This window comes from Styela clava, chromosome 11, assembly GCF_964204865.1.
Source record: "Styela clava chromosome 11, kaStyClav1.hap1.2, whole genome shotgun sequence".
Taxonomy (NCBI): domain Eukaryota; kingdom Metazoa; phylum Chordata; class Ascidiacea; order Stolidobranchia; family Styelidae; genus Styela; species Styela clava.
Genome location: NC_135260.1, coordinates 11,841,036 through 11,868,614, shown reverse-complemented (window position 1 = coordinate 11,868,614; position 27,579 = coordinate 11,841,036). Strand labels below are relative to the sequence as shown.

The 27,579-nt window shown below is 31.5% G+C and overlaps 1 protein-coding gene across 1 annotated transcript; it reads left to right on the top strand.

Moving 5' to 3' along the window:
• The first annotated feature begins 12 nt into the window (after positions 1-12).
• Positions 13-26,128, top strand: LOC120347286 (cadherin-related family member 2-like). Its single transcript, XM_039417190.2, has 41 exons — positions 13-127; positions 789-973; positions 1,454-1,498; positions 1,752-1,850; positions 3,543-3,629; positions 3,968-4,099; positions 5,071-5,211; positions 5,679-5,867; positions 6,290-6,417; positions 7,012-7,117; positions 7,361-7,516; positions 8,469-8,624; positions 9,520-9,581; positions 10,504-10,668; positions 10,845-10,920; positions 11,261-11,360; positions 11,773-11,942; positions 12,549-12,638; positions 12,775-12,897; positions 13,378-13,579; positions 13,836-13,981; positions 14,211-14,328; positions 14,804-14,913; positions 15,228-15,306; positions 15,676-15,842; positions 16,275-16,310; positions 16,616-16,777; positions 17,572-17,682; positions 18,090-18,207; positions 19,032-19,144; positions 19,258-19,390; positions 19,539-19,678; positions 20,075-20,181; positions 20,261-20,389; positions 20,540-20,641; positions 20,924-20,989; positions 21,693-21,804; positions 22,645-22,724; positions 23,745-23,858; positions 24,252-24,384; positions 24,952-26,128. Exons 1-41 carry the CDS (start codon positions 58-60, stop codon positions 25,126-25,128), a joined length of 4,935 nt encoding a protein of 1,644 aa, XP_039273124.2. The 5' UTR covers positions 13-57; the 3' UTR covers positions 25,129-26,128.
• Positions 26,129-27,579: the final 1,451 nt, after the last annotated feature.

Below are 27,579 nucleotides of genomic sequence, written 5' to 3'. Positions count from 1 at the left end.
ATTGTATTATATATTTTAGATTAAAAGTTATTATATGGATTAATGGTTTAGAAATACATGATGAAAGTGTTGCTGGTTTTCATTTTATCAAGTTGTGCTTTGGTGAATATTAAAGTTCATGCCCAAGGTAAGTATTTGTATATTTTATATTTTCAAGATTATGATAAAAACTAATTAGTGGAGTAGTTTTCAAATTTTTTCAGTTCTATGGGCACTTTTAATGATTTCCCTAAAAGTTTTAAACCCAAATCAATATTATGTCTACTAAAAACGTTTGAGCTTTGAAGCAAAAAGCATCATTTATATATATGAGCAAAATCTTGTGTTACACAGTGTTCTTGTGCTGTTAATTTGTTGTTGTGAACATAACCAAAATAGTTTTTTTTAGCTCTAAAAACTCAGATTGTCTTTTATTTCAAATATCATTGCTCCAAAGCTCAGAATTTTTACATTGAGTTACCCAGTAAACAACGTTTCAAAATCTTTTTTATTTTGCATAGTTATATTTGTGAAAGATTTTATAGAGTAATTATCAACACATTAATACCCATTCTAAACCATATTGGAAGTAAGTTTTCAAAAAGTATGGAAAAATATAAAATAATTTATAATTTTTTACTTATTTTTCTATTATATGTATTATCTTCACCAATTAAAATGCTTGTATTCAAGGCATATTATGCATTTATTCACATAAAAACGTTTGAATATGAAATTATTTGATTGTTAACATGCCTGGTTATCTTTATCAATTTTTTTACTAATTTTTAATTGTATCTTTCGCTTAGTTTCATGGGTTACGGACATGGATGGGCAAAGTTATTGTGAAAACACATCAGTTGGAACTCATGTGTATACATTAGAGGCAAATGGCGCGATTTTATATTACATCGATAATAAAGCAAATGTGCCATTTGACATATGCGGAAGTGGAGGTGGAAACGTGTGTTTGACAGCAGCTCTAAACAGAGAAGTATTGACATTTACGAATCTTTGCTTCACAAATTTCAAACCCTTCAATTCCCTAAAAATCAGGTTGTGCTGTCACCAACATTTCTCAGATTTGTCGATTTCAAATTTGTTGTAAAAGTTTTAATATGAATGAAGCACTAATTTTGTCAATAATTAGAACAGAATTGTTTTCAGTCATTTCCATTCGCCCCCAAAGAAGAGTGTAGCAAAAGAGCAATTTCAAGAACAAAATTAAAGATTACGGTAATTCCATTCCATTCCCGCGATTGTTCATCACAGAAAACCAATTAGCATCATTCAGAGCTGATTTTTCCATTCAAAACTTTTCCACCATCAAGGCTTAATTTTCCCATAAAGGTTTACATAAAATTTGCAGGTTAGAAAACAATTAACATAACTTTACTTTTGATGCAATGCTGTAATAGTTTCATTAAAACTGTGTTATACAATTGGCAGCCGCAACAAGTGTTTTTATTAACAGAGTTCCAGTAAACATACAGTTGAAGTTTGTGCAAGTGATAACCTTGTGAGTATTTGTTTATTTGTCTAGCTATTTTATTCATATATTTATATTCATGTTAAGTTATTTTCATCTTTGTTGACTGCTCAATACCTACAGAATTACCTGGATGAATAAAAATGAGTAAGCCTCTTTTCATGCTCATGATATTACTGTCTACCGGTATATAAAAAAGTTGTTAATAAATCTACTCCAGAGTACTCAAAATTTCAAGAATTTATATTGGATGATGACTAGTTTTAATTGTGATTTTTTACAGAATGCCCCAGTTTGTAGAAGCTCTGATGTCTTCGTTCAAGATGAGAATGACAATCCTCCTCAATTTTTAAATTCACCATATATTTACAACGTTTTGGAGGTATGAGTCAATTTTTTGTTAATTCCATATTGATGCATTGAGGTATTTCTCATCATCAAGTTGCGCTTAGTACGAAACTTTTAGTCCGACAGATAAAGGGACTTTTTGGGCCCAACCTTTTTTTCAGACATAAAGTTTTTTTTATTTGTGGTTATTCATCTTGGGGTCATTGCCCATCATTTCTACATGGGTGTGGAATTTGCAGCCTAGAGCAATTTTTTACGGCTTGATATTTGTATTAGTGTTTTTTGTCAAATCTATGGTGCACAACCTGAACCATAACCTGGTTTACATACTATGTTCAGGTTGTGTGCCATCTTTGTGCACAAACTACGGAAGCACCAAATTTACTAGGAAATAAATTAATTACTTTTAGATATCTGTTGAACCCAGCTTTGGGTTCTGACCCATATATATACTGTTAAAACATGCTGTTAAAACATGCGCGTAAAATAAAGAGTACTATTTCAAAATACCCACTATTGTTGCAATTAACAATACAAGCCTGCTCATGCAGTTGGCAGTGGTTCAAGTGAATATACACCCAGTGGAAAACAGTTAATTATTTGCTAGCAAAGATTGTTATGCAGCGGGATGATAATGATGTTGAAAGTTGTTGATGTTGATGTTGAAGTGATGTCCTAAAAGGTTCCGGTTCTTCCAAAAGGAAACATGTTACACACCGTTAGATACCAGTGGGTGGTTTTACATGGGCTTGTTTGGAGTAAATGACGAGTTCGAATATTCCAATCCATTTCAACTAATAGAACATTTCCCAAGTCCCTAACCTTTGATCAGGAAAACGAAATGTCCGCGGCAACACAAATGTAGTTTGAAGAGTGCAAAAGAAAGTGGCTAGATGCTGTCGATGGCTCTTGGCTTATATTAATGAAATAAACTACCATTTATTCTACTAAAATTAAATTTCTGACATTGTAAGGAGATTCGATGTTACTATGTATTCAATACTAAACCATGTAGTTATGAAATATTCTTTATATTAACAAAAAGGTGCTCCCGAAGTATTCGTACCAAGATGGCGCACAACCTGAACATTGTATTGTACCATGTTGATGTGCGTCATCTTGGTACGAATACTCAAAATCCACTTAGAAAAATTGCTCAACATTATATACTCCACACCTACCTGGGTATCATTATTTATATCTGAACAATAAAAAAAACTTCATGTCCCAAAACAATGTTGAGGCCCGATTTTGCCGTACTATTTCATTCAATTCATTATGCGTAATTTTAATGTTATTAATTTCTCATATCATATAAAAAGTGTACTTGCATGAATCATTTTTCATTGTCGAACATAGAATGTTGAATAAATGTAATATACGTATAACGTTCCCCAATCTATCCAAAATAGATAATTCCAGTCATGTGGTTGAGCATGTCCAAAGCTAAAGAATACACACTTCTCAATCCCACTGTTAAAAAGACAAAAAGGAGAAAAGCTGATCTGTGAATGTGGCTGTTACAATTATTATTTTACTATTATGTCAAAATGGTTATGTTTTTGTTTTCAAAATAAATTTGCGTTTCTGTATAATATGTATATTTGAAAGCACAGATTATGTATGATAATTTGTACTTAGTTTGATATATTATTGACTTTCATGTTAATCAAAAACACTGATATGTATTTGGTATTCCTAATATAAGGTAATAAATTAATAACAGGGTAAAACAAATGGCAACTATGTTTTCACTTCTATTGCTGGAGATGCAGATGATGGAAAGTCTGGAAATGTGGATTTCTCATTGGAGGTTTGTTTATTGTAAATTTTTTCGAAAAGAAGTCGTGGTATTGAGATATAACAAGAATTGATTTGCTGTCTCTTGCTAAAAATAGGTTTCAGTTTTTATTCTCACAATAGGCCAATTTTAACATAAATACTGTTTCTGTTTTAAAATCCTAAATCCTATTGTTTCTGTTCTTTGCAATGTTATTTGAATTAAAGTTAAATTTTTGTAAGAAGTTTCCAACTTGATTGTGATATTTTGATTAATTATTTTATACAATTATGTCCTATTTGCTGTGAAAAAATTGACCCAAACTGTAAAATGAATGTAAATTACTCAAAAAAACCTATTTATTATTCAAGGGAAAAGAATCAGACAAATTTACACTTTCTTCCAAAACTAGTGTTGAGCGAACTTTTCATGTAGATGTTTCTCTCAATATGGATTTGGACTTTGAGATAGCTCAAATTCATGTAGTAACCTTAGTAGCAACGGTGAGTTTTTTTGGTATTGATTCCAGATGTGTAGAAATCTGCGATACTTTAAGAAACTTAGGTCATATTATAGTTGACAAATCAATTAAGTCAGTTATTATTTTATAAAGTGATCTAATAAAAAGTCAGAATTAGGCTCGGCTGTGTGGCGCATCATGCTACACTCGCCATGGCACCTCTGATTACCCTGCGTGGGTATGCAGGTTCAAATCGTGTGGGGGATAATTAGGTGCAAGACGGCTCGCTGGATTCCTCGTCACCTAGGGTGGTTCACGTAACCCTCAGGTGCTTGCGGCTCCCTTCACCATCAAGTCCATGTATCTGAAACAGATAGTTGGCTAACTAGCCCCATACCCGACATGGACTGGTGACCCGTCGAGATGCTGTGGTTCGCCATATGATTAAGCTATCTTGTCGACTTCTCTCTCCCCCAGAATAAATATGTAAACCCTGTCCTAATAATACTGCTATCAGAACCACTGCATCAAATAGAATGCTCAGTAGAATTAGTCTGATGATATTAGTTATGAAGCACCTTTGCAGTCAAACTGTTTGCTGTAATTAGACTTATCAACAGCCAGTACCAATTTCTTTGAGAAAAAATGGATAATCAAGTTTCTATACTAAAACAGGGTAAATTTTTTTATTTTGAAAAAACCAGCCATCATCTACAAAAAATGCACATAAAGGCAATGCAGCTTGACTGTGTTTTGGTCACCAACTGTTCATTCAGCTTTCCATTTTTTTTTAATACACTTGCCAGTAAGATGCGTTTCATAATTTTTCTCCCACCCAATGGTAAAAAAAAGTTCAAATTTGTGAATAGTCAAAGTTATAATCATTTCAGATATGCATAGATTTGAAGGGTGAAGAAGTCCTCATTAATCAGAAGTTAACTAAATGCAACCTTGCAACTGATTTAATAATCCTTAAATGTATAATTGTAATGTTCAAGCCCATTTTTTTCCAAGGACCAAGGCGGCGGATGTGGAAACACTACAAAACAAAGTTCTACAGCTAATGTATATGTAAATGTGATTAATGGACCTGACCAACCTCCTGTGTTCACTCCATCATCAGAATATGTTACTAGTATGCAGGAGGATAGTACGGTATACAATTTGTTAATTAAACTTACAGTTTCTCAGGTAATACAAATTTGGCACAACAAATAATCACTGCTAATTTTTGAAAAATAAAAGTAATTCTCAGGTTTTTGTGGTAGTTTTCAAGTGAAAAAAAAAATTGTAAAGAGTATTGAATTTTATTTTGCAAATGAAATATGACTTCAGAGTTACTGTAATTTGAGGATACTACTTTTATTTTTTGGTAACACAACACCTTGTCTGTTTGATTGCTTCCTCTAATTTGAAATTCTTTTTTATCTTTGTTGTTCAATTTTTTTTCTTGTTTTAAAAATATAGTATCCCTATAGCAATACTGCTTCTAGCCAAAGAAAGCCATATATTGTATGTGAATTTTTATCGATGCATTTGCTAATTTCAATAAAATAACGACTTTTCAGATCCATGATATACACTAAAAACTTTTCTTAGATTTATGTTTTATATTCTGATAGATTTTACATGGTCTCAGCATATCCGCATCAGATGGTGATTACGGTTTAGACTGGAACATAAAATATACCTTACATGGTGGTGACTCGGTTTTCAGCATTGATGAAACCACAGGTGTTATAAGTGTAATTGGAACAGTTGATCGAGAGTCAGAACAAACAGAAAATGGATACTTTTCATTAATAGTAACGGTAACGGTCTGCTAGAATCCTTTTTGACTTTTTTACATTTATCTTCAGTACATACAATCTCTCGTAATTGAGAAATAATTGGATATTTAAATAATATTTTCTCAAATATTTCCATTTCTAGTACTGGAAAATATTTGCTAGCTTGTTGTACATTCTATTTAGGATATAAAATTTGAAACGATTTATAAAAGATTCTTCCAATTGTATATTACAAATAAAATCTCATATCTATTTGATCATGGAGTTGGAGTATTAGCATATTCAAAGATATGTGGAGACTCACAACCCATGAAATTTGGTGGGATGTTTAAAGTTTCAAGTGTTTATAAATAGCTTCCTCATTTAAAATTTTACGGTCAAAACAAAATTGTTCATTCTGTGACATATGATCACTTTTATTTAATGGGCAACAATAACTTTAGGCAACCGAAGTGGTACCATCAACAGCTGCAGCAGAATTTCCTGGTTTTACCGGCAATCCGATGTCAAGTAATGCCACGGTGACTATCAATATTTTGGATATAAATGATAACCAGCCATTATTTTATAGGTGACCATTGCTTATTGTTTTATATCATAAAAATTAAGTCTACCTCTAATAAAAGATATAATATGTTGATCTTGTTTTGTAATACAAACATGCAATTGCCTTGTGGTTGGTGCGATTGATCATTGAAGTTCAGCAGATTCTAAACATTTTGTCTTACTTGCACAAAAATCCAAAACCTTGATCAAAAGGGTAGTTTGGAATATCTCATTTAAAATCCTGATTGTTGAACAGGCAGAGATAGTGAAATCTATTCATAATGAAAAATAAATACAAGAAACAGAACATGATTTAGTTAATTATCTCCCAGCTTAACTTGATGATTTATATTAAATAGCCAGATGCTGTAGATTTTGATTTTTAAAATAATATATTCTTGTGAACATTCTAACCAGATTCCATCAATGAGGTTTGTTTTATTTTGTCACATCGAACTGAAATAAGATTGATTGAAATAAAATTTACCTACATTCATCAACATTGAGAATTAAAAAATATGGGAACCATAGTAATATCGACTCACATTCAGCTGAAAAAATAGGTAACTGCAACAGCAAATACACTATTGTATCTTGTTTTTTTTCTATTCATCAACAGGTCATCAGATTACAAGACTACTGTTACTAAATACGAATCAAGTGTGCAAGAAAATTCTGTGAACGCTGTTCCAAATTTCTCAATCTATGTTCAAGACAAAGACCAGGTTTGATACTGACTTGCAATTTAAACATGAAATATTTCTTTAGTTATTATAAAGTCTTACATAAATGGCTCAATCTTTGTTCATAAAGCACTCATTTTGTGAACATCATTTTCATCTGATTGATTTATATTCAAAAATATAGATACAGATACAAACGCTGTATTGTATGTGTACCTGTCTGTCATGGTAAATAAATTTTTAGGGTTGCTTTTATTTGACTTATGACAATATAATCATTTTCAGGGCAAAAATGCTGAATTTGATCTGAAGTTGGAAGGAAGTAATGCAAAGTACTTTAACTTGTCTCCGACAAAGGTGCAATCACAAGCAATAGTCACATTACTTGTTAATGATTCTTCAGGTTTGGATTATGAAAAGGTGAAGTCGTTGAACTTCGAGGTATGACATAGTTTATTGATATGTTATGTCTATATATAATAGGAGCAGTGGTAATTATATATTATAAAAATGGATTTTATATTGTGCCTAACATTGCTCAATTACATTAAAAACAATCTGGGCTAATAAAGCATGTAAAGTTTTCTAAATACAGTATAAGAACTACCAGTATTTGCATTGGTAAACATTTTGCTATATTTCCCATAATTTTGGCCTGAAAAATTCAACTACAGCTCTCTGATTTGCATAATAACACTAAATCAGGTAGATAACTTGTATGATACCTAGAGAATTTTAAGAATTAAGAACTATAAGAATTTTATGCATTTATTAAAATGGATCTGTCAAAATCTGATGTTGCTTGAATTTAAACTCACATCTGATTTAGTTCACTTTGATTGAATGAATCATCTGCATGAAATGGGAGTAGATTTTCTCATAAAAAGCATCCACTCAGTGCTTCCCAATATGTTTATACTGCTGGCATCACTTCAACATTCTGATCCAAGGGTTCACAAACTGGGATACATGTGTCCTCAGGGGTACATTTTGACTTTCCAAGAGTTCCATTAGATTAAGTATAAGGCTATTCTTTCCATAACTGCTAATCTGCCCTAAATACTTTTTCATCACCTGATGTTACCTGATAAAAAAATTACTCATGAACTTGCATTTTCACCAGCAACTACCAAGTTTATATTCACAGTTAACATGACTTATTTTGTCCAATCAGAGCATGTAAGAAAATTTTGGGGGTTCATGAGCGATCTATAAATTGTCCAAAGGGTACAAACAAATAGAAGGTTTTGGAAAACCTGTTCTAAGCAATATTTTTTTTCTTGGTTTTCCCTCAAATTCATGCAAGTGCTGTTAATTTGTGTACACCAACGATTTAAATAAATGTTTTGTAAACATTGACACAAAACCAAGTCTTCTAATGTAAATATTTTAGATTGTGGCAACTGATCTATCAGGTATCGGAACAAGAGCTAACATTACCATCGATCTTGAGGATGTTAATGACAACTATCCAGCATTTGATTCAAATAGTTATGAGGCATCGATTGATGAACATACACCAAATGGAACAAGTGTCACTACTATAAAAGTACTGGTTCAATTCATCAATACTTAAGCTTACTAAATAAAATATGGAAGTTTGAAAACTTGCATTATGTAATAATTACGAAATATAAATTGACACAAAATAAAATATGCTATGTTGGACTTTTTCAGTACTATTAGTTGAGATTCTATACAATCATATGTTGCCAAGTTACTTGGAGGCTGGCTTCATTGCCAGTATTGAAATATTTTCTTAGTTTTGAATTAATCTTCCATATAAGTCACTTGTAACTGAATGCATTTACTGCATCAATTGCATCTAGAATGACCACTGTACATAACACTACTGCTGAGTATGGATGTTTCCCCAATCCTGGACCCCTGAAAGATTCTTCCTATGCCGTATCATTGCGAAATCTTCAACGCTGATTTTGTGAGTGATTTGGAGGGGTGGCGCTTACAAACTGGCTGACATATTCAAAACTATCATTTTTATTTAAAAAAATAAACTATGTGCCGCTCATAGGTACTGATAGCTAATTTTGGGCTAGTCAATCGCAGCATTTGCTGTATTAATTTTTGGTTATTGTAACTAAACTAAAAGTACTCAGGAGACACAATGACAATTAAGTTATTCGATTTACAACTATTTTTTAAAAACATAACTAAACACTGAAAAATATCATCAAAAACTACCAAAAAGAGGCAATGTTTACACCATGCTTGAATATCTGTCTGAGCGAAAAAAGTGTCTGAGCGGTGACATAAATTCCAATTCTTATGTCATTGTTAACTTATTGCTGATTTGTAATTCTTACGGAAATAAACAAGAAAATCGATGCTTGGGGAGACATCCATTGATTCATTGTGTGATATTTTTAAGATAACCATATAGCTTTAAACCTAGTTGTTTATAACATATTTTTAATTTATATTAGGCAACTGATGTAGATTCAGGGCCATTTGGTGAAGTTAGTTACAGTTTACTTCAAACAGATTCGTAAGTTATATTTAATTATGCTTTGTGCTAGGAGACTCTTAACTATATTCATCTTGGCGATATCTTTTTTTTTTTATATTTGTATTGTTTATATTGTATATTTTTCTTTTCAGTAAGTAATATATTATTTGTTTCTCCTTTTTCTTTTCTCTTCTAATTTTATCATGTCTGTGTGATTGTATGTATGTGTGTGTGTTTTAATTAACTTAATACCTTTGGGTGAACGATCCCGTACCAATTCTTTTGACAAAACCTTTCAATTTAAAATATGTACGTTAAAAATCATACTAGGTTTTGTTAGCTTTCCTAATTCTGCAATCAGTCGTCCTTCATGCTGACTATGGAGTCAAAATAAACTTGACAATATTTGTTGAAATTTTATTGGTGCAAAATTGCAGTAATTGTATCAGAAGTGGAAACAATTTCTCAAAACACAGCTTATGCACCTTGAATAAAAATTAGAATGTGATAATATTTTTATACTGAGGGGCCAGGGTTATAACATGTAATGTCAGCGTGATAAAACTAATCCAATATCTGTATACTTTTCATCATTTGATATAAACAGTGATATTTGCCTTTTCTGTGCCTCACATGTGTAATACAAATACACAATTTCAAAAGTTATATCATGCAAATATTTTATATTCTTTTGATTGCTTTGAAGTAAACTAACATTTTCACTTTTCTTTTCAATCACATACAACATTTGTAGCAGAATTGGGGCTCTTAATTCTCATACTTAATTTCTAAAATTATTATTTGATGATATTTGGTTTCAATCTATGTCTGAGTAATTCTTTCTGTTTCATCTCTAAAATGATTCTGATCTAATAAAATTTTGGCTGAAAAATTATTGATAAATAACACTTTTCATGGTTTTCATGCTTAGCATTTTTTGTCAACTGGATTTCAATTTTAGAATTTTTGCAATTACTGAAGATGGAACCGTTCAAGTAACAGCCGATACTAACCGTGAACAGCGCAGTGAATATTACTTGACAGTGAGAGCGGTAGATAAAGGAGGACTTGCAAATACGACTCAACTCACAATAACTATTACAGATATTAATGATAATGCACCAACGTAAGTAAATATATACAACCTCATAACATTCTATTTTTAAAGTGATTCAAGTGAATTCTTGAATGTATTCTTACAATATCAGTGCTTTAGTACTATCATATATATATACCACAGCATCTTGATAATTCATTACTTGATTCACATTGCTTCGAACTTATTTGTATTTCAATTTTTAGATTTCAGCAAAACCAATATTCTGCTAATTGGGTTGAAAACACCAATGTCAATGATGCTACTCCAGTCAGCATATATGTAAGTTTATTCTATTTCTTTTTTTATTTCATGATTAAAGCAATGAATTTTTCATATTTGAGCTTCTGTACTTGAGTGTACATATAGATCGATTTGTTATCATGTTGTTGTTGTTGTTCTTGTTGGTATTTTCCTTCCTATTGCTATGAAAAAATTACCTTTTCAATAAATACGAGACCAATTGCTTTTGAAATTTTCAGTGGTTGATAATTGTATTTTTTGCTAGGGAGCTATTACTTTTATTTAATTTAATGATTGATTCAACTGTTTCTCGACTGTGTTTTTCATATTTATTACATAAATATCTCACACTGTTGTAAAAAATTTATAAATGTTTTAGGCACTTGACTTAGATGAAGCTGGGACTAATAATAGCAAGTTGACTTTAAAGTTTACAGATGTGGAATCAGAACTTAACTATACAATAACAAAAATATCAGGTAAAAATCAGGTTTGATTCTTTTTATGATAACTGTCAAAACTTTTTTCCCACATACAGCAATTTTTTCTGTTACAATATGAAATAATATTGCCCACATTAGAAACATTCCAAGTACAAGTCGAATCTGAATAAATTTCTCTATTGTTTTCGTTTGGATAGTTCTCTAATTTTTTTTTTTTTTACTTTTTTTTGTGAACTTTAAAATACATTTTATAAACTTTGTTATATACTAAAATGCGTTCCCGGATCCAACAAACAATCTGAGTTTGGAATACAATATAGCAATAAACATAATATTTCATATTTAATATATAAGAAAACAAAATTGAGAAAATGAATTAAATTATGCTGTGAAGCTAAACTGATATATCTATCAACATCAAAGTAAATCCTGAGTTTTCCTTGTTAAGCTGAAGGAGGAGGAACAACATTTGAAGTAAGACCGAGTCATCCACTTGATGCAGAAGCCACTAATGGTACGTGTGCAAATGGAGTCATTAAATCTTTGCTTGGTGTTACTGTGTTTGACAATGGCATCCCACAAAGAAATGACACAGCGGATATAGCTATCTATTTAGAGGTAAGTTGGGTTAGCTGTGAGTTGTCATTTTTTACTGCCAGTGTACAATTTCAGGAAGTGGAATTCACTACTTTATAACTGTTTACCTGACTGTATTGATTGAACTACTTCTTGTGTTGCGCTATCAATACTTGCGGACAATATTACACAACCATGAATCAGAACAGTCTCAATAACCTTTTGATATTTTGATAGTTGTTTTATGGTTTGCTCAGAAGTGTCTTCATTTTACTTTTGAGTGCCATTACATTGTTTTGAGTGAATCCTCTTTATAAAGTAAATTATTCAAATTACCTATAGTATCGTAAATGACTTAGCTGATTTTGACTTAATTATGAGCATTATGACAATACCTAAGTTTTACATGGAAAAAATGCTGATTATAAAATTGAGATTACCGTAATTCTTTGAACAATGTGGGAAAATTATTATCTGGGCTAATAAAGAATATACACTACCAGATTCTCCAAAATATTTTCGATTTATATTTGTGAAAGTATTGGATATTACATTCAAGGGTATAAGGATTGATTCATTACACATTAATATATCGAAAATTATTAGACTATCCTATGTAATAAATATCGCTTTATTCACATTTTACAGGATGCCAACGATTTTACACCAGTTTTTGAGAAAACTGAATATTCAGGGGAAGTTGCCGAAGCATCAGGTATTGGAACAGTAATAGCGAATGTAAGTAGTTGCTTGTATTTTTCATCTCAAGCCAGCAGGTTCTTCAGTGCACATAAATTAAATATTTTTTGCATGCAAACTTATTATTTTTTAAATAAATATACATGATATATTTTAATACATTTTTTTTATCAAGGTATCTGCTACAGATGGTGATATATGTGATCCTAACAATGACATTGTGTACACAGTTGATGATGCATTTACTGATAAATTTTCAATAATCACTAATAAGGATGAATCTTTGGGAACACTGCAGGTAATATCCGGCATGGAAAATATTTTACATATTAGTTTCATTGTAGCGAAAAAATTATTTACACTAAACTAATGATAAACACTACTTCGGAAACACTTCCAGTAACAATTCTGCTCTTCAAATGCTGAGTTTAACTGATAGTTCTGATTTTGTATAATACTGTTTTCAAATAACTCTAGCTAATTTGATGATAACCTAGTTGCTTTGTTAGAGTTTATCAAAAAATTTTAAAATGATATTTGATGTTTTAATTTAACTCCAGCTCAACATTTGAAGTGCTAGAATGCCATTGACTGTTTTTCTGGTATAAAATAAATTTAAGATTATATCTTGATTTATCTTGGAAATATTTTGAAATAAGCAATAGATTCTCATGACAAAACATCAATATGTTATCAGAATATATAGTTTGCTCTTAAAGTACAGTTTCATACCATACTCTTGATTGACCATTAAGCTGTTGTTTACATGATTTTCTAGATCAAAAGTGATCGTCTTGATCGAGATGATCAAGACAGTTATGATGTCATTGTTAAAGCAATAGATAATGGAAATCCAAGAAAAACTGGAACAGCAACTGTGAAAGTAACCATCGCGGATATAAACAATAAAAATCCTCTTTTTAACTCTTCTATCAGTAATGCAACTGCAACAATCAATGAAAACGAGGATGTCAATACAAGTATGAATGCTAGTTTTTTTATTACTGTGATTCATTCCCATGATAATACCCTATACATATCGCACACAGTTTCTGAAATAAATAGTTATACTAATATGGGATGTATGCAAGTCAAGTTAGTTCAACTAGAAATATACAAAGGAGTGTATGAAATTGTTCCTGTTGAAATACCTCAAATTGTGATTTGATAAACCTGTATTGTCTTATTTTATGATATAAAATGAATTCTTCATCTATTTTAATTTTTTTCACACAGTTGTGACAACTCTCACAGCAAATGATCTTGACACTGACTCAAATTTGATTTATAATATAACTGGAGTTTCTTGTGAAGATCAAAATGGCAACAAAGTTTTATCAACTAAATGTGATGAATGGTTCAAAGTTGTTACTTCTGATCAGGTGAATATCTATATTTTGATCACCATTTTGTTAAAGGAAGTGTAAACAGGTGACAATCTGTCTACAACTAGTTACCAAATGTGAAACATTCAAATATAAGAAAATTTAAATTTTACCAAATTAGTACATTTGATATGTTCAAATTAATTCAAACAAAATACATTTTTATTGGTCAATTGCATATTTATGTTCGATTTTTTACGTATGCTAACTTTAATTTTCAATGCAGAAAGGGAACATAGAAGTATCATCAAAATTAGATCGTGAATCTGTTGAAAAGGTGACTCTCTCGGTACAAGTTGAAGATGTAAATGCAAATGAAAATTATCCTAAACAGACAGATTCATGTAAGAAATTTAAGAAACAAGATATTCAAGAAACAAGAATTCCTTTTAATGCCTAACTGCAAATGTACTTTAATCATTGAACAAGCGTGACATCATGAGGTTGCATATGCCATTAAAAGCGTTAGAGGGAAATTGAATAAAACAGCAAAATTTTGGCGGAAATATTTAGTCCCATAAGACAATTTGATGAGAAATAAGAGTTATACCATGTACTGGTCGCTCTTTTCATGCTTATATAATAAAGATTTGAAATTGATTGATTCTTTAGCTACAGAGCAAACCAAATTTTTCTAAACACAACAACAAGTAAAACCCAACTACAATACCAATAAAAATAATTTAACGATTTGTCATCATTGATAAATCTGAAAATATAAAATACACTTTTTTTATTCTTCATCCATTAAATTTAACCAAATTATATTCTTAAATTTTGTGGCATTCATGAGCTGTAACATTCTTTTATTAATTTCAGGGACTCTAGTAATCACTATTCTTGATTATAATGATAATCCACCTGAATTTGTCGAGATTCCAAAACTCATTGTTATTGAAGAAGTGGAAACTGGAACAGTAATAGAACAGGTTGGATATTTCCCTTCGTATTCTTTCATTTGGTGGTTGACGATTTGTTTGTATAAATTATTCTGAATAAAAAAACAGCAAATCCTTGCTATTATACATTAAACATGTATAGTAAAGATGCATAGTTGTCTAAAAATATATCAAATATTTTTGTGTGAACATAAGAGATGAATATGCACATGAAACAATCTTTTAAATCAATTTTAAAAACTATAATAAATTCCATTCCATTGATTAAGACAGACACTGAAAATACAGACAAGGAGCTTACTATGTATTTGGTGACCAAAAACATTTGTATAATATTTTTATAGCTCTCTGCAACAGATAAAGACAAAGGCCAAACAATCGAATTTTCAACATCTAATGATTTTGTTGAAGTTACACCTACAGGTATCAGTTTGTTACATTAAAGTTTATATTACAGACAAAATACTGAAACAAAGTATTAATAAAATAATTCAGCTTGATTATGCAAAAGGATAAGACTTTAAAAGCAGGAAACATATAATATAAACATTTTCAATTGAATGTTTTTATGTATAAATGTTATAGAATTTACATAAATTCAAAACAAGAGCTACTTTAATTCAATAAACAATAAATTCAATAATTTATCATTATGTCATTTCCGACAGCTATGAACTATTTAGTCTCATTTCATGATTGTTTGATTCACAAGAAATGCATTTTAATTATGCTCAAGTCTTATGATTGCCCTAACAAATATAATTTAACAGATTTAATATTTTTTTCATCTAGGTCAATTGAGAGTCAGGGGTAGAATAGATCGAGAGGGAAATCCAGGAAGTTTTTTCACAGCAGTAATTTTTGCTACTGATAATGGTATACCAAGTTTAACCAGTAATGAAACTGTGAATTTCACTGTTAGTGACACAAACGACCATTCACCAAGTTTCAGTAACCAGGTATATATTTATTTATTTTTCACATTCAATATGCACACGCTTGCTATTAAATAGTAGGGAAATAGAAAGAATATAATTGCAGTTTTTTTTTGAGTTTTTTGAGCAGTTTGTGTGTATAATCATGAATCAATTAGGATATTAATAGAATGAAACTGATTTTGTGGGTGATAGCAAAAGTAAAAACAAATTCCGATAATATTGTTTTCTGCATTTTGTAAAAAATTAGTGATAAGTTTAGTTATACAACGTCAAATCACCGAAAATGTTCATGTATAAGAGACTTTCTGGACTTTTCGATCGCCATTGAAGCACTCTTGCACTTTCTAGTCAGTTACAGTCTTCAGATATACATGTAGAGCACTGTGCTCAAGTATTTTACCTTACTATGCACAATATTTTCACTAACCACTTTTCATATTTTCATTAATTCAGACATACAACTGCTCTATCAAGGAAAATTTAAGTGCAGTAAGTACATGAGATTTTATGCTAGAATTTTTATTTCTTTGTATTAATAAATAGGGACCTCCTGAAGTATGCGCACCAAGATGACGCACAACCTGAACTCAGGTTGTGTACTAGGTTAGGGTTCAGGTTATGTGACATCTTGGTAGCATACTTCAGGAGCACCATAAATAGTGCTATAAAGTTTATAAACATCTATTTAAATGTCATTAAGTGCTTGATCAGTACCCAGTAAAATAAAAAATAAATTGAAGTGAATGCAGCAATAATTGAAATATAAATAAAATCATCTCTGTACTGCTCATCAGGGTGTAGTTGTGTGCAAGATTGAAGCAACTGATGAAGATATTGGACCTAATGCTGACATATCATATTCTATTCAACCGGTTGACTCGTTCAGTGTAGACAGCAGCAGTGGAAACATAAGCACAAAAGTGGTTTTTGATCAGGAAACCCAAAATGAATATCGGGTATTAATTTTATGTATGCAGTTTGTTTCTATTCAATTATGAATTGTAGTTTGTTCTTCTCTTAAATATTTTGACACCGGTGTTTTAAAAATGCATAATATGTATATGGTTCGATAATAACTATGACATCGAATGTTTTGATCCACGATGCAATGGCATTTATTAATGCCAATACCATGGTAAGTAACTGAAAATGAACTCATACTGTGGTAGCATTTCAACCCAATGCAAATGTATTGCTCTTAAATTCAATTCGAAAAACTTCAATAGTCCCAACCTAAAATTGTCCCACATCCTGTATTTAATTGAGCATAATTGTCCTCCCATCAATCCGTTTTCATATTTCAACTATTGTTGGACAGGAAGTGTACATATAGTTCTAGTTGCTGGGATTGGTTTTCTCTGCAACTAATGAATCACCTTTTTCCAATTTTAGTACTTATTAAAGATGGAAAAAGTCGCTAGACAGCTATTGTTTTTTTTTTTCAATTTCTTATTTATTTTACTCAAAATTTTGATGTTTATTTAATTTTGAGAAAAACTTTCTATTCTGTCATGCTCACCACCTCTGTCATGCCTGACTACCGTTTTTCTTAGCAACTCAAAATACAAGTCCTTATCATCATGTTGTATGGCCTTTGTTTCCATACATTTGAGCATTTTTTCTCTTGTTATTATCCAAACAGTGACTAACATAAATCGGACTATATAAATATTTTAAACAACTTCAGCATAATCTGTAAATAACGACTTTTGTTGGAATAATATCTAATGTCATAACTATTCATCTATAGTTGACATTGAAAGCCAGAGACAATGCTGGATCCCAATCAAGAGAAAATGAAGTTGATGTTGTTATTACTATCATTGATGAAGATGACAATGATCCAACTTATAAAGATTTTGTATGTATTAATTCAGAATTGACAAAAAAATGTTTTATAGATGTAATAGGCTTCGACAAACTCTGTTGGATTTGTTCGAGTCATTGACTCGACTCAAGTTTGACCATTTAACAGAGACTCAAAGTGTCTCATCCAGTTTGAAATGATACCCAGCTGACCGTCAGTGAGACTCGACTTCGGAATCGATCTTGACTCAAAATTCTGATGACCTGTGATTCGATTTGCCTTGCCACTCGAGGTTTATGAACTTCTACTCAGCACTGAAAATATTTATTGAAATTTATAGAGTTAGGCCTTTTACTAAGTTAGAAAATGGTTACTATTCTACAGTTTTCTTAAATGTTATTCAAGATACTTGGGGAAGTTAGCGATGTACCAGTAATCACTGGAAAAAAATTATTGTTTAGGCCACACAATCCATGACTATTTCCGAAGAAGAAGAACCCGAAGCATCTGTTGGTGATATAAAAATCTCTTTCGATGCAGATACTGAACAATATCAGAACAATTATTTTTTCTTAGTCTGTGAGTATGGGTTTTATGCACAATTTCAATTCTAACAATTTTATGTCCATCGGCTTACGACAACATGCGTCTGTGAATGTTTTAATTTTCAAAATAATTTTTCTACATCACATGGTATTTCGGATACAATAACTTTTGTTATCCAATTTTGCAGACTTCCGTTTTGTTCAACCTATTCACGGTAATTAACATACTGCAATAATTCTCTATTGCACATCCCAATTCAACAGATGTGCAAAGGTGCAATTGCAGAGCTCTGAAATAAAATACCCACTTACTTTTTATTTGTTCATATCGCATTCATGTTTTGCACAATGAAAATAAATATCTGCATTTCTGAATCTTTCATTCAATTCATGGTCAAATTTAATATCCAGCATTTGAATGAACCATCTAGGTCTTGCGATTAAATTATAGTTCTTTGAAGTCATATCCTATGTACAGTCATCATTATTCTATGATCAATCTTAACTGTATTGCATAAATTATTGTACTTGAAGTGTACATATGGGTCATTTTGTCAAATTGTTGTCATTGTTGTGAAACATCTTTTTTGACTGATAAACTTCACATTTTGAATACTTGGAGCCACTAGAAGGCTATTGCTTTAACTTACTTTTTTTCGAATATCTTCCGAGTCCAATTTTTAGCCTTTGGGTTCTTATATTTGAGCATTTCGCTCTTGCTTGCTATACATGCTATTTACATATTGTTGTGGTATGTATGTGGACTAGTCCATCAACATAATTTATGAAAATTATTTTATCAAATACCATTGTTAACATTAACTTATAATTGGCTTGAAAATATTAAACAATTTTCAGATAAAAATGATACAGAAAAAGGTATCTTCCGACTAGACAAAGATACAAGAAAGTTGTATGCAATACAAAAACTTGATCGCGAAACTAGAGGAGAATTTGATCTCTTTGTTCTGGTATGTGTTCTAACTTGAAAAGTTATATTGCATAAGATTTGTGATAAGTGATTTTTTGTGTTTCAATTTATTGAATAAGTACATAGGTATTCTATTCAATATTTTTGTTTTAGACGACTGGAAAATCAGAAATAACAAATGAAAGTTATTTTGCATATGAAGAAAATTCTATTCTCAATGTTGTGGTAACTGTACTTGACAAAAATGATAATGCACCCAAGTTTCAAACGGATATATATTCTGCAGGTTGGTAACCATTTTAACGATCTAGAGAAGTGTATTACTTTATTTAGATATTTTTTATATTTTCATTACAACAGATTGCTAGGTATTAGGCAACAATTTTCATCTAATTCAATATTTTACATTTTTTAAACATTTCAATTCATTTTAGATTTACAGAATGATGTGCAGACCAGTGCAAGCAATGCTATTTTGACTGTTTCTGCTACTGATGCAGATATCAGTGAAAATGCAGTACTTACTTATTCAATTGAATCTCAAACTTACTCGGGAACTGGGGAACAAGTTGATGTAAGTTTTTAATTTTTCAAAATAGATGGTATGTTAAATTAATTAGGACTTAGTAAGGACAGAGTCGAAAAAAAAAACAGTGGCATACCAAACTTTTCTGCTGCCGGGGGCGAGTTTCATATAATGATGCCCCTTATAACTAACTTTAAAAATAATTCGGGGGATAAACAAATTATAGATGTTGTTATACATGAGAATGAATAAATTGAGGGCCAGAGAAGAATGAAATGTTTGTATTGTTTTATTAATAATTGAATCATCAAACTAAATAGTAAACTCACCCTAACAACGTGCTGCTCAGGGAGACTGCCCCTCTTTAGGCACGTTATATCCACATATCTAATATGTGTTTAGTCACATTAATTAATTTTTTCATTATTCTGAAAATTTTTGTAGAATTTTGTCATTGAAAAAGTGAATGAAAATGCCAATATATATCTTGTGAAGCCAATAGAATCTACCATTGGAGAATCATACTCACTGACAATAAAAGTAGAAGATGGGTAAGATCAAGAAATTTTCAACTGAACTATAATTTAACAAAACAATTCTCAAAATTGCCATTTTTTTAAAATTTTACAGGGGATCACCAAGACTTTCTGACACTGCTAAAGTGACTGTAAGAATATTTGATCTTACTGATGAATCTGTAGAAGCTCAGAGCAGCTATTCACCTGAATATCTAAATGACCATAGAATTGAATTGGAACAGTAAGAAAGAAATTTATCATATCAATTAGAGTATTCTGGGTAAAATGTATATAAAATTTCAACGTTTTCAAACAATGAGACAAACATTTTAAATTGTAGTTCATGCTTAGTATATAGGGTTGTAATAAAGTTATATACTGTTCATTTCAGAGATCTGGAAAAACGACTTGAGGCCGATGTTGTGATTGACAGCATACTTGCACATAATTCAGAAACTGAACCAGAAGCAAGAGCAACTGATATCGCTAAATCGTAAGTGAAAAAGGAAATCTTTTTATGTGAGATCTCCAAGTTTTGACTAGTAATTAGTATATATTAGACCTAAATTCATACTACAAAAATCAAGGTTATCCAGGTTAGGTTTGAATTTTGTCTGGATGGAATATTGTACGAAGGAAGTTTTTCGAAGGAGAAATTTTTAAGTAAATCAAGGATCAACTGGCCATCATTAGCAAATCTAGGATCAACACTAAATTATTATTAAACAATAATGCAATTATATTGAAAGCATATCCAACTTAAATCATTTTTTAGTGATGTCAAATTTCATGCAACATCTTGGAACACTTCAACACTTGTTCCAGCAGAAGAAATAACAACGTATGTATTGAGCATATTTTGAGAATGAAATAGAATTGAATAGGAGTTTGTATTTATATAATTATATTATATTTATCTTGATTGAGAGGAAATCCGATAAGATGGCATTATCATATGGTGATTCACGGACTCTCATCCGATTACCAGTCCATGTCGAATATGGAATTAAATTATTCGTTTCAGATTCATGTCGACAAAAACATAACTGAGAATATCGGTCAGAGACCGAAGACTTATCGATCGAAAGTTAGGGGATCCCTCAAAACAGGGCTCTTACTTCATAGTGACACCCTGTGTCCCATCACTAATTAATTAATAACTCGCTAATTATCCGACATAATTCATCCAGAATCAATAGGCTTCTGGTATGACATATGATGAATGCACATGCAAAATCTAGAGCAGATTCAATCTCGCTTTCGTGAGATATCGCGTGCATCTAACAGACAAACAAACAGACAAATACCTATCAACATACTTACCAGTTAAATCGATAAGTAATAACCAGCAGTTACGCAAATTACTCGAGACTCCTCGCAATCCTTTTGCACATGATTATCCCCCATAGTATTTGACCCTGTGAACTCGCACAGAGTGATAAGAAGTGCATTTGCAAGCATGTTCTCATCGCTTAGGATATAGATCTTGGTGTTATCAAATTAGAGCTATTCATGAAAATTATTACCGTAATTTAACTTTTCAGGGTTTTGACAAATGATAACAATAACGATATATTGATCAAATGGTCGATTGTTTCTATCAGTAGTGGAAATGCAAATACTGTTGATCCTGCAACAGAAACAGATTTACTAAAGGTATATTTGAAACTGATTTAGTATAATGCAGATCCAACAAATTGAAAATTTTTGTTTGACATGGTTACATTTTCGACAATGCTGACTGGGCATTTGGAATATGCTCATCCTTTCGATACTAAATATCAGAATATGCTACTGTTTGGATCAATATTTTAGGGTTGTTTACACAACCACTGACTGCTTCCGATACTAACTATATCAGAGATGGAGTATCTTTTTTAATGAATAGGTGAACAAATTTTTTTTTGCTGAAAAAAATACTGAGTCATAGATATTCAATCAAAGTTTGCCCCAATTAGAAACTTGCTGTTGCATGTTTTTCGCAAATCTTGTAATCCTTGGCTGGTATTGTGTAGTTTTTTTAGTTTTGCACTCCACTTTGAGAGTAACCTCATTAAAGTCACCATATCCTGCTGCATTTTTATTTAAGATGTCTGTAGTTGGAATTTTGGGTCAAAAATCTGTTTTCGAAACGGTGTTTTCTTAGATAATATAACTTTTATGTCTTCTTATACTGTTTGCAGATAGCGTTTGTATTCTATAGTCGATTGATATAAAAGCTCTAGATTCATTTACCACTACAATAATCTAGGACAAAAAAATAACCCACATGGAATTACATGCACTGTGATATTTTTTTAACTTGAACATTATTTAAAATGTTCTGATCAATGTTTATATTTCTGGTGCTATGATTGCTATCAATTCTAGGATATGTTTTTTGTGTTGTACAGCTTACAAAAACAACTTTTTAGTTCATTTCATTTCAACACATTCAAATTTCACTTTATGGCAATGATGATTTCCAATCTGTATTTACCTAATCTCATTTTTTAGGCTGTTCTTGTTGTAGCATGCTGCCTACTTGTCATTGTACTTGTGGTTTATACTACAGCATTCATTTTGATGAGGCGAAGGTAAGATTCTCATCAATTTCCTAACCTAATCTATGGATATATAACATTTATCTAGAAATATATAATTATAAAAGCAAATGATTATTTGTGAGTAATACAGAAAAATAAATTTACAGTGATGTTTCAATGAAATAACACTATGCAATATGGAAGATATGACAAACCAATTCGAAAAAAAAAAAAAAAAATCTTCAAAGAATACTAGGAAACACGTCTGATTTGCAATATTTTAATGTTTATATCTATTGTAAACTCTTTGAATCAGGCTGGTCGGGTGGCCCATGTCACATTTGCTAATATAGGTAACTACTATTGATGGTACAGGGTAGCCAAAGAATAACACTTTGGTGTTATTTTATCACAAAAATAACCAGGAAAATCTATTGCCATATTTCTTACATCACTAGATCAATTATTGTTACGTGGATATTACCCTTCTGTACCTCACATGCCGAGATTTAGTAATCAATCATTTTGCAGTGATTTATAAGTTGTTTTGTAAACGTGAGTTTGGAAAGAAACTGACCAATTCAAATAGATATCTTTAAGTCAATATGGGACGAAAAGTGCTTGTTTGTGGAAAACAAGTTCAGCCATAATGCTTAGCATGTCTGCAAGTTTTCTCAGTTTGAATTTTGTTTTGTATTGTGAAGTTTACATACTCTTAGCACTAATGTGGCCTGCGAACAATACAAAAATAATATTGTGGATCGAGGTGCCGACAAACTTGTATTTTTATTTGTAGGATGTGCATTTATATCATAAAACTCATATTCATCCATAAATTGCAAAAGTCATTAAAAATACCATTCAATATATGATTCAAATCTTAACTGCAAAAAATACCATCACACAGTATTTGACCATCATTATAAATTGTGGCACTGTGGCAGTTAATATTATTTCAATACACATTTTATTTTTGTCATTTTAGGCATATCATGCCTAATTAAACAAATGTCAAAATCTGTAGTTAGCTTTGTAGGAAGTAAAACACCATCTTTACCATTATCAATTCAGTTACAAACGAAAGCTCAAGGTTGAAAAGGCATCAGCAAAATCAGCAGCATCTCACGAAAGGAATGATGGAGGTGGAGCTCTCAATATTCCGAACACAAATCAAGCTGCCGCAGGGTAATTATTAAAGTCTGGTATTGAAATCATTTATCCACTATTTCGTTTTAAAAGTTTAGCATATTGTTTTATAATTTTTGTATTATATATATAAAAATGCACTTCTATCAGTAGCATAACAATCTCTACTAAAAGTTTGGAACAATAAATTTGACCTCGTTGAATTGAAATTTCATCAGTTTGAATTCCGTTGTTACATACTTTCTCTCACATTAACATTTCTGTAAATAGCAAATAATTTTTTCTCCTGTCATACTGATACACAACCTTACTGCTACTACTGACTTGTGAAACAATGTATCATTGGTAGTATTTTTCTTTCCAGTATGACATGCTTAAATTTATTTTACCACTACCAATGGGTATTATTGATTTTTTTTTCAATTTTTAAAGAAAAAGCAAATTATTTGAAGAGTATGAAAAAGGAAATGTAGATGTGAATATCTGGAGAGAATCAAATGATGATGACTCAATTGATGACAATGCTGTTGACAGCCAAGACAGTGCCATTTCTACAGATCCACGTGTAAGTAGAAATTTGACACAAGGTTGCATTGACATAAAATCAGGAAACATGCAGGTGATTGGACCTAATAGCTTGAAGAAATGATGTAACGAATTCCTGAAATTATACATCGTGAAAACATAAATATTGTTTTGTCATTGTACAAGTTGCAGCATCATGTTTCTGAAGACATCACATGGAAATGTAGTTTGACATATGCAACTTATGAAGCATAAATCTGTGATTACCAAATATCATCAATTTATGTGTTTTCCATAATCCAAAAGCTTAGGATAAGATTTTCGTTTTTTATCTCGGGGCGAAAAAAGCAAATTTTATGGCGTACCGCAGCCTGTTGTTGAGTTACCATTCCATGCCGGGTATGGGATTAGTATTTGCTTCAGATGCATAGACTTATGGTGGAGTAAGCGTATTCCTAGCCCTTAACGCGATGCATCAACCTCAGAACCCTTTTTGAGTTATTGTACTTAGTGTATGCTACGCACCCAGGTAAGGTAGTGTTTTTCTTGATAAAAACATAAAATGTCCTTTTCCACGGCCGGTAAGATAATGTCAATCTCATAACAGGATCAAGAGGGATTGGGTCAGGAATATGATGAGTTGAATGACATTGATATTGACTTTGATGACTCAAATGATGCAGAAAATCTGACTGCTGCACTCAATGCTGCAAAGAGAAAGAATGGGCAAGAAGAAATCGAATTTTCGTTTGATAATCCAGCAATGGAAAACACACCAATGTAAATTAATATAATTGCTCCTTTAAATTTTGCGCAATCTTTGCAAAGCAGTAAAATGTCATTTGCGTTTCACTATTAATTACAATACTTGATTATACAGTCTAATAATGTATAATGCATTGTGGTTTGATGAATTAACATTGATGTACTGATTAGTTCAGCTCAATGTGTAGTTGCAACCCTGTTTTTTTATGGCGGACCAATATCCTTACTGAATGTATTTGCACAATAATCGTATGTCATCAAATCTCCAAACTATTAAATTGGGAAGTTAGATATTGTAAAAGTTTGAAACAATGGCAGTGATTCAAATTAGTGTCTGTCCGTCTTAGAATAAATTATTAAAGATATTTTTCATGAAGTTAATTTTTATTCTCCTCTTATACTTACATTTAGCATGTAATGTAGAAAATGAATGCCTACTTTAAATATCGCTAATTTTGGGATTAATTTCCTCAGTGATTGTCATACTGTTCTGTTTTAAAGTGCCTTCTCCTCGTGCTCATATTTTATCTAGCTGTCTCTTCGCTCAAAACTGCTTAATTTAATCATGTAAATAAGTTTTTTTTAAATTTAAGTGCTAATTTATGCCTTTTCAAGATGTTGAATTTTGCTATTAAGATTCCGAAATTGTAATCAAATGTAAAATCCTTTGATTACCTTATAAAGTAATAATCCGAACCTACCCTATCAGAAAATGGTGATATTCGATATAAAATAGTTCTTTTAATCATATGACATTTTTTGGTACTCTTGAAGTATGCGCACCAACATTCCTGAACCCTAACCTGGTACACAACCTGATTTCAGGTTGTGCGCCATCTTGGTGCACATACTTCAGAGGTCCCATTTTTTATTGTAGTTTCATTTGTTCATTCTGTTCCGAATAGTAGATACAATTTTCATTGTGATGGTGTCCGATCACTGTTCTTTATAATGATTCTAATAATTGTATATAACTTTCATTTTGCATTAAAATTTGAACAGCAATTATTTTCATTCTGGCCCCTGAGTTGTTTATTTCAAATAGGGTGGAATGAAGATACATCATTAGCTATTCAAATGTTCCCAGATCAGCTGTAGGGTTCAAATCACTAATCCAAATAGGCTTGAGTTAATGTTATTACAACTTCAGGCATAAGCTAATGCATCTGTTACTTTAGCAAATCCTCGTGAATACCATTGGACCAGCGCACATCTGCATAAATGGGTCAAACACTCCTGAAGATATATAGTTATTGAATATCATTGGGCCAGTACATCTGCATAAATGGGCCACACACTCATGAAGATATACAGTTATTGAATATCATTGGGCCAGTACATCTGCATAAATGGGCCACACACTCATGAAGATATACAGTTATTGAATATCATTGGGCCAGTACATCTGCATAAATGGGCCACACACTCATGAAGATATATAGTTATTGAATATCATTGTGCCAGTACATCTGCATAAATGGGCCACACACTCATGAAGATGTATAGTTATTGAATATCATTGGGCCAGTACATCTGCATAAATGGGCCACACACTCATGAAGATATATAGTTATTGAATATCATTGGGCCAGTACATCTGCATAAATGGGCCACACACTCCTGAAGATATATAGTCATTGAATATCATTGAGCCAGTACATCTGCATAAATGGGCCACACACTCATGAAGATATATAGTTATTGAATATCATTGGGCCAGTACATCTGCATAAATGGGCCAAACACTCCTGAAGATATATAGTTATTGAATATCATTGTGCCAGTACATCTGCATAAATGGGCCAAACACTCCTGAAGATATATATTCATTGAATATCACTGTGCCAGTACTTCTGCATAAATGGGCCAAACACTCCTGAAGATATATAGTCATTGAATATCATTGAGCCAGTACATCTGCATAAATGGGCCAAACACTCCTGAAGATATATAGTTATTGAATATCATTGTGCCAGTACATCTGCATAAATGGGCCAAACACTCCTGAAGATATATAGTCATTGAATATCATTGAGCCAGTACATCTGCATAAATGGGCCACACACTCATGAATATATATAGTCATTGAATATCATTGAGCCAGTACATCTGCATAAATGGGCCACACACTCATGAATATATATAGTTATTGAATATCATTGAGCCATTACATCTGCATAAATGGGCCAAACATTCCTGAAGATATATAGTCATTGAATATCATTAGGCCAGTACATCTGCATGAATGGGCCAAACACTCCTGAAGATATATAGTTATTAAATATCATTGTGCCAGTACATCTGCATAAATGGGCCAAACACTCCTGAAGATATATAGTTATTGAATATCATTGGGCCAGTACATCTGCATAAATGGGCCACACACTCATGAAGATATATAGTCATTGAATATCATTGAGCCAGTACATCTGCATAAATGGGCCACACACTCATGAAGATATACAGTTAT